This window comes from Manacus vitellinus, unplaced genomic scaffold (genome assembly GCF_001715985.3).
Source record: "Manacus vitellinus isolate BGI_N305 unplaced genomic scaffold, ASM171598v3 scaffold_1_pilon, whole genome shotgun sequence".
Taxonomy (NCBI): domain Eukaryota; kingdom Metazoa; phylum Chordata; class Aves; order Passeriformes; family Pipridae; genus Manacus; species Manacus vitellinus.
Genome location: NW_021939396.1, coordinates 21,560,122 through 21,572,293, shown reverse-complemented (window position 1 = coordinate 21,572,293; position 12,172 = coordinate 21,560,122). Strand labels below are relative to the sequence as shown.

At 42.4% G+C, this 12,172-nt stretch overlaps 1 protein-coding gene across 1 annotated transcript in view; it reads left to right on the top strand.

The window, feature by feature from the left end:
- Positions 1 to 353: 353 nt before the first annotated feature.
- The window catches only part of LAPTM4B (lysosomal protein transmembrane 4 beta), a 59,233-nt gene continuing 47,414 nt past the window's right edge, over positions 354 to 12,172 (top strand). The window contains exon 1 of the mRNA XM_008924048.3: positions 354 to 509. Within this exon, the coding sequence (XP_008922296.2) occupies positions 414 to 509 (96 nt within the window). The 5' untranslated portion in view covers positions 354 to 413. The remainder of the gene's footprint in view (positions 510 to 12,172) is intronic.

The following is a 12,172-nucleotide window of genomic DNA, read 5'->3' as shown; positions in this document are numbered from 1 at the left end:
ACGAGCCTTTGCCAAGGAAGCGGCGACCCGAGTTCGCCCTCACCGGGCTCATTCCAAAGGAGGTGCGCCCGGGAGGGGAGAGGAGCGGCGGGAGGGCCCCCAGGAGGGTGGCACCTGCCCAACACCCGGCGCAGGCCGCGGCCAGGCTGCCAGCTCGCGGAATTCCCTGGACTTCGTGTTCTGAAAGCCCCCCGTGCTTCGGATTCTCCAGCGGGAAGACGGGGATTTTCCAGCGGGGGCCTTGTCCAGGTCCCCACCGGGTGTCCGAACACTCCGCCGCGGCCTGCCGGGGCCGTGCCGCGTTCTGGTCCCGCCCGCCGGGAGGGGCGGCCCCGGCTCGGCCCGGCCCGGCGCCTCCGCGGAGCGCGCGGCCCAGAGGCGCGGAGCGGCGCGGACTCCGAGGAGCTGCGGAGATGCTGAGCTCGCCCTGGGCGCGCTTCTACTCCAACAGCTGCTGCCTCTGCTGCCATGTCCGCACCGGCACCATCATCCTCGGCGTCTGGTACCTGGTAAGCGCCCCCGGCTCTCCCCGTCCCGCAGGGGTGGCCCCCACTCCGGGCGCTCGGCACCGGCTGCAGGGGCGGTCTGAGCGGGTACTCCGTGAAGGGCGATGCCCATCGCAGCAGCCCAGGCGGTTTTTGGAGGGAGTCATGTTGTTACAGCAGCGAAATGCGCAGGCAGCTCCGGCGCTTCCCGCCGCTGAGCCCCGGCTCGTCCTTCCGCGGGGCACAGCCTGGGATCTCGGCTCCGCCTAAACTGGGACATGAAGCATGTGCGTGTTTAGGGGTCAGCGGAGCGGGGGCAGGAGATACAGTGCACGGGCAGGCTCGACTGGATCTCAAGGAGAAAGCTGTTTAGGGGATGAAAATGTGGTGACTGAAGACCTCTGGAGGGAGGGGTGCTCCCCAGACTTCGGGGCGGTGTGTCTCATGCCGGGCAGGCTGCAGCACAGAGGCCCAGCCGGTGCGTGAGCTCCAGCAGGGCTGCACGGACCGCACCTCACAGAAAATCCTGTGTTTTCATCTCTGGTCGCTGCTTCGTGAGGCAGTCAGGTGTTCTCGTCAGTGCTGTCCCTTGTTTGGCAGGTAATCATTTATCAGTGGTGGTTTTGGTCTGCCTGGCAGAGACCTGAAACCTTCCAGGCAGCTGTTCTCAGGTACTAGAAAGACATCTTTCCTCTGCCAGGGTTATAGGACATGAGTGAGGAATTGACCCTGGAGGCTCCAGGGTTACCATCGGTAACCAGAGGCTGTTTGACACCCCGTTGCTCAGTCGGGGAAAAGACTCAGTGGGTTGGAGGCAAATTAAGCCCTCAATTCCTCCTCCCCTGTGTTTGACAGTTGTTTCTCCATCCCTTGGGTAGCAGTGCAGGAAAAGCAGCTTTCCCAGAGCTGGCCCTGCCGTAGTTACAGGATTTGCAGAATAAAAAGAGCTGGCTCGTCGCTGTAGATAACGTAGATGCACTTCTCAGCCTGCTCAGTCTCTTGGTGTGAGGAACTGGTCTCTGTCAGATGGCAAGGCTGTGCAGAGCTGTTTGCCAAGCATCATTTTCCAAATGATTGCAGACAGAAGCAGATTAGACCCAGGCTTATTTGCTCACTACAGAAATTCCCTGCAGAAGCAAATGAAAAACGCAGGGCTGGCCTCCCTTGTAGGACAGCTCATTACATAAATTCAACCAGTGTAATAAAAAAGCTGGGTTGACATTTATGTCCTAGAAGTCATATAAAATGGTCTGTGTCCTGTAAAATACATATTTCACCACTGAGAAAATGATGCATTAGTTGAATATTCCTTGTTCCTGGTTTAATAAAATATAATTAATTGCAATGTCCACAGCCTGTAGTATCTGCAATACTGACAGTATTATAAAAGATGCCTCTCTTTGACTGGCTGCAGTGAAGTTTCAGTAAGTTTTAGTATGACCTGAAAGCTTCTGAACGTTTCTTTGAAGTGGCTTGTTATTTCTTTCTGCCTTCAGCTGAATGAAGCCTTTTCATGTTGGCTCCACAAAGATAGGGATATAGGTATTTTAGCTGTTCAGACCTAAAGATATTTGAGGAAGAGGGAAGTGCATCACCTCTGATACAAAGAAAAACCTGACAGCCATTTAGACTCTGTTACCTAATGTGTTATTAACATTTAAATAGTAGTGCCCCAACTTCACATAGATTTTGCAGTAAAATATTGTTTTTAAATTTTCTTTTCTGATGGGTAGCATTTCCTGATTTACACGTCTTCTTGCTTTGCTTCTTTTGCTTTCATAAATTTTTCAGGGCAGATTTCTGAATTACTTCAAAACGATAATGTGTCAAGGTGCACATTTCTGTGCTTTCTCCCCTACTGCAAATATTTAGATTTCTAAATGTAACCATTAAGAATAGAGATTTAGATGCATGTTTATAATAAATACTAAACCTTTTGATAGCTTACAAAGTTAGGAAACAATAAGGAAGGGGTAGCTCCTTGAATAAATGGACTCGGTTGAAAGGTCTGGTTGATAAAGTCATACTCAAAAAAAATAGTTTTGTCTCAGAAGAACAATTATGATTTGGCACTATGTGCTATTGAGGGTTTACACAAAAATAGATGTCCTGGTGGCATTTTTTTCTCTGCATGCGTTTTGGATGGTTTCATTACTTCAAACTGTTGCCCGTAACAAAGACACAAACCAACAGAGTGCCGGTTTATGCCGTGCTTTATTCGGGGCCCCGGGAACCTGAGGACTAGCGTCCCAAGTCAGGATTCCAAAGACTTCCATTCTCAGTTCAGCTTTTATACACAAACAAGTTTACGTGCAGTTTCCACAGGAAAACAGTTACATTCAGTTACAAACAAGCTCATAGCAGTTTCTACAACAAAACAGTTACATTCAGTTACAAACAAGCTCATGCTTCATACTGATAACAATTGATAATCATCTACTCTAATCATAAATCTGCTTAAGTTGTCTTACCCCTAGAAACTGATTACCAGACCCTTACCACATCCAAGGTAACAAATCATTATATACATGCTTGACTAAATCCTTTGATTATTGTTGCCACTCTTCAGCACAGTCCATGCTCACAAACAAGGTTGCTAACTTACTACTTTGGAGTATTGCTTTCTGGGCCTACTCTCCTACTAAGCCTTAGCCATTCTACTACTAAATTCGAATTATTCTGCAACAAAACCACACATGAGCTATGAGCATTACCTCAACTTAAGTTCAAACAAAAATACTTCTGATTTTTTGCCACATCAGCCTGTATTCTGTATATGGTTTGCCATTATGCTTTACAGAAAATTACTTTAGGAGAAAACATTCCTCTAGAGATGGAATAATTTTCTTGTTGCTTTTCCAAATCTCACTACCTGTGAAGTGTAAGTTTCATTAATTCTATGACCATGAATGCAATGATTCAGTAGTAGAGGCACCTGAAAGAGGAAAAAACAGTAGCTTAAAAGTTTTGGCAGGCTTTTAAAATAGCATTTTCACATATTGAGCTGGTTTTGTGTTAGAATAATTTCAGAAGGCAGAATGTCATACCTGAAAAATGTGGAAAAAATAGTGAATTTCTCTAAGATGATGCTTTAGGTCTTTAGTTTTGATGTTTTAATTGAATGCTTCGGATCCTACAAATAGTGGAGAGAGTGGGAGCTGAGTGCAGGTGGAGTCATCAGTGCTACTGTTGAGAGCTCTTTCCACATAGGTAGGAACACTGCTTTTCCAACACAGGCAGAGCAGACATGGGCACTTACAGTGGTCTCATAAAGTATCAATAGCTGGGAAATAAATATTTAACTTTGCTCTATTTAGAACATAATAGATCTCAGAATGCTAATGTTTCTGTAGCTATTGTGTTTCAGTAGTGTCTTCCTGGTAGCGCCATCGGTACTGCATCTAGAGCAATATAACACAGCATTGAGTGGTATTGCAGTATAGCATACAGAATGCAATATACAGTCTGTCACAGAGCACTGAGATACTTCAGTGTAAAAAGTAACTTGTAAAGTTTGGAGCAGCCAGGGAAAATTTCCTGAAAAGAATATCTAATCGGGTTGCAGAAAAAACTGCGCCTCAGGAACTAGTGTGCTGCCTTGGGGAGAAAAGCTTAACAGGAGGTGCTGCAATGTTAAATACAAACGTTATGATGAAGATTTAAATGGCAGTAATATGACTGGCTGGGGGCTGATATTTATTTCAAACCTGAGGACCAGTTTGGTTCAGCTGGTTATTAATCTTTGGGGTTTCATCCCACTGTAATGGACTTTACACTTCTCTGTATCGTAACATAAAACCAGAGGTCACAATAATAACACAGAAATGTTTTGGGGTGCAGAAGTCTTAAAACTGTCGTATTTAAAAAAAAAAAAAGGAAATGAGAAAGTCGCTTCTGACAGCTTACTTTTGTCCCAGACAGCTGTATCACCGTGCTGATCAGGGCAGTGACAGTGCTGAAATGAGTTCTGATCTCCCCTGGAATCCAGGGGAAATCTGGCATTTCAGTCTGTTCCAAGTGGCCCAGTAAGTGCTGGTGACTCAGAGTAACACCCCATTCGGTGACAGCGTTTATAAACATTGCATGTCTTCTTCCTGAGGAAATGGATTCCACTTCCCTTGTCTAAAACACAAAGAAGAAGCAATGTCAGATGTGCCGACAGAGTCATGGAAGGATTTCCCACTCTCCTGGCAGTGGGGTTTCTGCAAACCCCAAGGATCCACCAACATCATCTGGGATAACAGGAATTATTTCTGATTGACTTGGGTGGGGAGAAGATGACATTGTAAGGTATCAGTCCAAGAAAATAAACATTTAAAAGAAGGAGCTTTCATTTTTGAGCTCAGTGTGCCCAGTGCCTCCTGCTACCTGCCTCCCTGCAGCAGTGCCCTGGACACAGGCTGCTCCTCCCGGTGGTCCCACAGTCCCCCTGGGAACCCCAGGTGCCATTGCCACGCCTGGGGAGCTGAGCCCTCCCTCTGCACTCCCTGAGGCCCTGACAGTGAGAGGCTAAAAATAAAAGCTGGCGGAAGCCTGAGAACCTTTTATAACCACAAGTTATCGAGCTGTGTGTCTCTCACTGAAGGATGTGCACTAAGAACATAAATAGAGTGAGCTGAAGTTTTTAGCCAGGGTGGCTTCAATATTTGAGCTGCTACTTGTGGAAAGCTCAGCATGAATTGCTGGTTGTGACATTTCAGTTCTGTATTTTTCTGAATATACTGTTGTATATTCAGCGTGTGTAATTTCTGTCTGTATCCCAGTCATTTTTTAATAAAAGGATTGAATTCTAATGGATGAAAAAATGTACTGGTAGTGGCTTCCTTATATTGTAAAGCAAAAGAGCACAGCTTGCTATGGTCTCATTGATCTACAGGTTGAACATCCTGCCAAGATCAGTAGTGTGCACTTGATCTGATGTCAAAAGGAGAATGAAGGTATATATTTTGTGACTGGGCCACATTTATTTCCTGGCCCTTTTAAAGCCTCATGAAAACAGCATGTATGGCAGCGTGCTTAAATACCAGTTAGAAGATTTCAGTAATCTTGGCTTACTTGGCAGGGGGTAGAGATCAGCAGTGGCTGCTCATGTAAACAAAATATACCTACACTGGGATCCTTGCAAGCTGCTTTGTCTGCACTCCTGCAACCTTTACACTGTAGGAGACTACTCACTCAGCAAGGAGTTTTAAGTAAGGGTCCCTTGAACAGAGTGTAAGGCCCTTCCAGGCAAAATAAAGGAATTCTACGAAAAGATGAAGTTCTTAATTATTTTCAAACCTATGAGAATCGGGGGATTGTAAGAACTGAAAAAAGAACTGAAGTTGTGAAAAGGGCAAAATTGCACCATTAGAAAGCCTGGTATGTTATCCCAACGCCTGGTTGTGGGAATTTTCATGAATACAAGTAAGAGGCCTTGTGTTTTACTTAGAAAATTAGCTTGCTTTGTTTTTATATGGAAGGAAATGGGCTAAAAATAAAGGATTTCCAGCTTTATCTCTGTATGAAGGGTCACAGTAGCCAGCTCACTGAAGGCTCAGTTCCTTCATGTCAGCCCGGGATGTCGCTTCCCTTGTCCCAGTGTGATATAGCTGGAGTGTTGGGTCAGATTATCCTGCAGGCAGCGCTGCCTTTACTGCTTCCAGGAACAGTCCAGTACTGGTGACACTGGGAAAGAAGCCTAGCGGAATAGGACCTGTTGTGGGTTCACCAGGTAATTGCCCCTCCATGGCCCAGTCCTGGGCTGTACATTGAGAGGGAAGACCTGGATGGTACCAAGGACATGGCTAATTCTCAACCCTTGGTAGGAGATGTAGCATCAGCAGCATGTGAGATTTCTCCACTGGCGGGTGAAGGGGTCATGATATAATCTGAAATGACATGAGATTCCCCATTCTTCTAGTAGAAATTATTTAAGTGACTAAATATTTGTGCCCCGAGTACCATGTCTATAAAATGATCATTAGTTTTTCTGTTGTCTGTACTTCCCTTCATAAGATGAAAGCTGAAATAATGAAAAAAATAATAACATTCCCAGGTAACTCATTAGTCTTCCTGTGCACATGCTTGCTCTTGAGGAGAATGGGAACTTGGAATTCATTATGAATAAAGAAAAATATGAATGTTACTTTCAAAAGCTTCCCTGATGATTGATGTATATGTTGAATATTCAACTGAGACTGGAGGCAGAGGAGATTCAGGGTATATGCTCTTGGACTGGATTGCATCCATTTCATTTTCTTCTTCAAGACCAGTGGGAAATAAATGACTGATTCTGCACACAAATATCTGTCAGGCCTTGTATGGTATTTTCTTAAGAAACAGAAACCACATGTATGCATTTAAGGTGTGTTAGAGCAAAGAATAAAGACCAATACTGCTCATTAGCATGAACAAAATGATCTTATCTGAAAGACCTTCTCAATAACCACGTTCTAATTGTAACTTTTCTAGAGAGGCAGTATTAAATAATGTAACAGTTAATAGCTTCAGGAATGGCATCCTTAAAGAACTCCCTGCTATGCACAAACCCACCTTGGTTTCTCTGGTGCAGGACCTTTCTCCAAATCCTGCTTCAGGCCCTCTTCAGATGAATTACAATAAAAGAACATATGGGAGGAATTTAAATTGCACAATCAATAAGATAGCTTGTGAACAGCCTAATCACTTGTCTCTGAGTGACAGAACCCATCCATGAACAGGCCAGAAAGATTATCTGAAAAAAGGATGGATTAATTGGTACATTATATCCCAAGTTACCTGTGTTTTCTGTTCTGAGTGAAAATAGCCAGGTTTATGTGTTTGCTGTGTTGCAGAGAGGAGTAGAAGCAGCATTTTATTAGTCCTCCCCAGGATCTATCATACATCAGTATGTTTATTAGTGGTTTTGTGGTAAAAACTTTTTAAGTCACCGAAGGCGTAAAATTTCTTGGAAGTGTCTTTTGGGCAGTCCATGCATTTACTGAACATTAGTCTGTAACACAACACAAGGATTTATGAAAACGTCTTTAAACTCTAATCCCCTAACACTGGCAGTTTTTCTTGTATCCCCAAATACCACAGTAGGATATTTCACAGAGTATGTGAATCATTGCAATGATGGCTGATAATCTGCATCAGTTGTCACAAGATGACACAATTGTCTCATCTAATCAATACAGTTATCAATTCAGAAATTGCAAGCCCTTGTAAAATACCCCTTTTTTCTTATTAAGACCTTCAATTGGATAATATATTCACTGGGATTACAAGTAACAGTTGTCTCCCTCCAGTGAGAAAACAGATGGCTGGTTGTAAGAGGAGCAAAGTTTACATAAATGCTTGTTGAAGGAAAGAATCCTATTAGGAGTCTGGCATGCTATAATTACATTTGGGCTTTTATACAAAAATCATGAATATATTTATAGAAAGGAGAGGAGTTTTTACGTTAATCAAGTAAAATGTGTTTAGAAGTTCTGTTGAAGGTTAATATGTATCTCCTAGTGAGCCAGAGGAGAACACATTAAGCTTCATAAACTGATCGCTGATTAGACTGACGTCAGTGAAAATGCAATTAGTCTTATATATTTCTGGACGTACGGAATGGATTTTGCAAAATAGCCAGGAACTAATTTCCTTGGCTGTTTTCTTTTTCTGTGGTATTATTGTGAGGTTTATGCTTTGACTGGAAGTTTGAAGTGGTCAAGACTTGAAAACGTGCGGGGGAGTTTCTGTCCTGTTCTCCAGCAGGGCTGGAGGTTTAAAGCTCCAAATTTCCACATGGCAGAATAAGATTCTAAAACCCACACTTGTTGCTCAAGGCATACGAGAATGCTCCTGGTCAATCTGAGGTGATTCTGCCAGGGAGGCATTATTGAAGGAATAATATGGATTTGAGCCTAGTGCACTGTTCCTGGACCTCCTGTGGGTCAGCTCTCTTTCAGATGTCTGCAATCAGCTCTGACTACTGTCATCCTAGTACCTAGCCTTGGAAGAGCTTTTTAGAGTGCAGTGACTGTTTTTCTTTTCAGTGTTGGCATGTGCTGAGCAAGATCTTGTTCTATCTGGAGATATATTAAGCTACTTAAAAAAGACAGGACAAATGCTTTTGGCAGAAACACAGGCTTGTGGGAGATTTTCGCCTTGCAGAGGTGCATTTCTCAACAGTGAAACAGCTGTGCCCAGACAGACTGGATGCATGTGATCATGTTCTTTACTATTTCAATAATTGTCTGTACTGTATCATCCTTCGAATTCTTCCTTGCATAACTAAATCCCTGCCTTGGGTTGCAGAGTGATTCAAGGATGCAGTCAGTCACTTGCATGGCTTTTGTAGATATTGCCTGTGGTGGATACACAGGAATGATTGATTGAAGATTCATTGTGTTTTGGTGCTTTGTTTGGTTTTTTTTCAATTAATTGGGCATGTGGGACTTGCTGTCAGAAGCTGAGGCACAGTCCTCCTACCAGTGCAGTGACACGTGCAAAGAGGCTAGAGGTGGGTCTGAGCACAGACTGTTGTGAGCACAGTGTTGTGAATCTGAGCACAGTGTTGTGGGCTGCTGTGGGTGAGACACACCAGCCACTGGCCAGGGCCAGGTGCCTTGAGCTGTGTGTCCTGGCCTGTCCTCTGCCACAAGTTCACACAAAGGTCTAAGTCCGTGGGAGCTGCCACAGCTCACATCACAGCCACACTTTAGCAGATCTGCCCTCAACCTTTCACAGTCACCTGCAAGACTCAAACATGTGTTTTTGGAAGTCAAGTACAAATGCAGAAACCAAACAAATCCCAACTGGCCAGTTGAACAACCTTTTTTCTAGCAAGGTATTATTGCATACCACCTATTTGCCAGCTCTCCACCACATCCTGAACCAAGTGACCTTTAGGAGAAATGGTGAGTTGGTCTGGCAATGATATAATTTGAACATGGGTATATGATTATATTTCCCCATAAATATTTCCCTGGAGGTCTTGCTGGGCAGAAGACCTCAGCAATAATTTTCAGGACTTTGCTGAGATAGAGGTTCAACTTTCTTTAAATACAATGTAAAAGTAACACTGAATCCACTAATTAATTTGCATAAAAATATCCTATTTCCTTAAACCAAGAAAGGACTAAGATTAAGTACATAACAAATTAAACTCTATCTCTAGGAAGGCAGAAACCAGTAGTGTCCATTCTGCACAATCTGTCCATCTATTTTTTTTAAATAAATTTAAGCATTACCATATTTCATCAATAACAGACAGCTTGTGCTTTGGGATTTAAGACTGTTGAAAGGCTGGCAGTAGGCAATACTTGAGTTCTTTGTATGGAAGACTGCTGGTAAGTTATGCTGGACTTCCTATATCAATTAAATCAGCATAGCCTTTAAAGTTCAGTGTTTAGTGTTCAAGCAATCGAAGTAGAAATTATGAATAAAGTCTGATTGAAATATTTTATGCAGCTCTCTATTATATGCTCTCTATAATATGCACTTTGTAATATGCTAGTCTGAGCCTGCATGGATGATTCTTTGATTTCTCATGCGTAATATAGAAAAACAGCAACAAGAATTGCAGACTCTACCCTGTCTTCTCCAGACTAAACAACATAAAAACCTTATCACTACTTCTGACCTGACTAATGCTCTCCCTATTGCAGTGCAGTTGGGAAGGGAGAAAGAACAACTTGTGCAGGGACAACATTTTCTTTTATTCTCCTATTATTTTAAGGTTGGGCAATGACCTGAAGCAGGAAGGTTTGTATTTTGTTTTTAAAATGTTTTGTAAGCACTTGCATTTCCTGAATAAATAGCTCATCTTTTTCTGTATTCCTGCAACCTTTTGCCTTCAGTAATAATGTCTGATAATGAATTTCACTGGTTAAAGGGGTCAAGGATCCCCTGTTAACCCAAGTTTAAGTAGCCATCTTTCGATTTCTCTTCAGGCTGTTTTGTTTCATTAGATGACTGTGGCTGGGTTTCCTACCTTGGACCACATATTAACTTTTGCATCGCTAAGATACCAGTAGCTTGTCCCCCAGCACTGGGAAGTTGAAACATTTTCATATAGCATGAGGTAGGTTTACACAGCACAAAAAAGAGAGAGGTGTCTACTCTGACAGCCAGGGTTCTCCTGCTGCTCCATTCCTGGAGTTCAGGCTGGTGACTGAGGTGTGCTCTGATGTAGCTCCTGTGCCCTGAGGGGGAAAGTGAGTGCCATGACACTTGTAAAGAAACTTGTGCATATGGAGGGACCCCATTCCTTTGTTCATTGTTTGCCTGCTCTCCACAGTGGTCAGCTCTAAAACCTTTATTGCTAAAATTTCTTCCTTGTTTCTTCTTTAGTCAGAATTCAGGAAAAAAAAAAACCACCAACAAAAAACCCAGCAAACACAAAACTTTGCTTAGTGAGCAGAGAGAGAAATCACATAGCAAAATCTGCCTATACAGGGCAATGGTTCATAAACCTTAACTCATCATCATTGCTAACAGAAGTTCGGGAAAGGCACCCCAGATAGTGCAAATATACCTTGAGGTATGGAGTTAAACCCTAAACTTGATATTTTTTTTTAACCTTTGTAGAGTTCTTGTGTGCTCTTGATGAACAAAAGTGTTCTTGCTTTTATTAGTATCTTTTATGCTAAAAGAAAAAAAAAATCAAGAACAATGCAAAGAACATGCCATGTGAGAAGGAAAAGGTAGGTGGGGAGAAATAAAGATGTTGAGGTACTTAAATAGACATTTTACATACATTCTTACTTTTTCTAATAGTAATACTGACTTCAAATATCCAAATACTAGAAAATATTCTTCTGTTAAGTTTCAAAGAGCAAAAATAGTTTAAGACTGGTTTTGTTTCTATAGGTTCTATAGAAAACAAGTACCTAGAATCATAAAATTGCCTTCAGTTTTTTGAAGAAAGATAGAGGGTATGGGAGTTCTGCTTGAGATTTTCTTCAGTTTTATTAAAAACAATTGGGATTTCTTACTAGTAGAATTAGTGTCCTTGGTGATTTGCTTCAATAGTATCTCCGTAGAGGACAACAAAGTAAACCCTGCCAGTTTTGTGGGTATTAAAAATATGCTAGAATTGTGTGTGCCAATTCAAAACCTGGCCAAGGTTTAGGAACCTTGGTCAGTGACATCCAGAGGTGGCTCACTGTTCAAAGACATTGGAGAAAGCTACTGTTATTTGCTGCTCAGTCACAACCATTTTTGTCAGAAACATCATCTCCTCTTTCATCTGGTAGCTCATATTGTGTCAGGCATGGGTCTACAGAGGAAACTACAGTGATGTTTTCCGTAACTAGCTGCCCCTATCAATCACACTATTACAATTCACTAATACAGGTTACAGGAAGTTGAAGGATAGCTCAGAATTTTTTCCTTAAATCTATTTTTTTTTAGTATTTCTAGATCATAAAAATTTATCTTAATTTATCATAAAAGTTTATCTTTGCAGTTTTCTATTTTTCTCCTCTTTTCTAAAAGTATAATATTTTTTATACCTACATATTACTAGGGTGCTCACTGTCTGTAAACCAGCTCTCTGGAACCATAGAGGGATGCAGGCAGGGAGTTAGTTCTCCACCAGTACAGAGATTTAAGAGATATGCTTAAGTGGATCTCTCTTGAGTTCAGTGAAGCTGAAAACAGACACAGAATTACAACAGTATTTACATCTTGCACCACATAGAGAACATTCAGACTGCTACATGCATGGA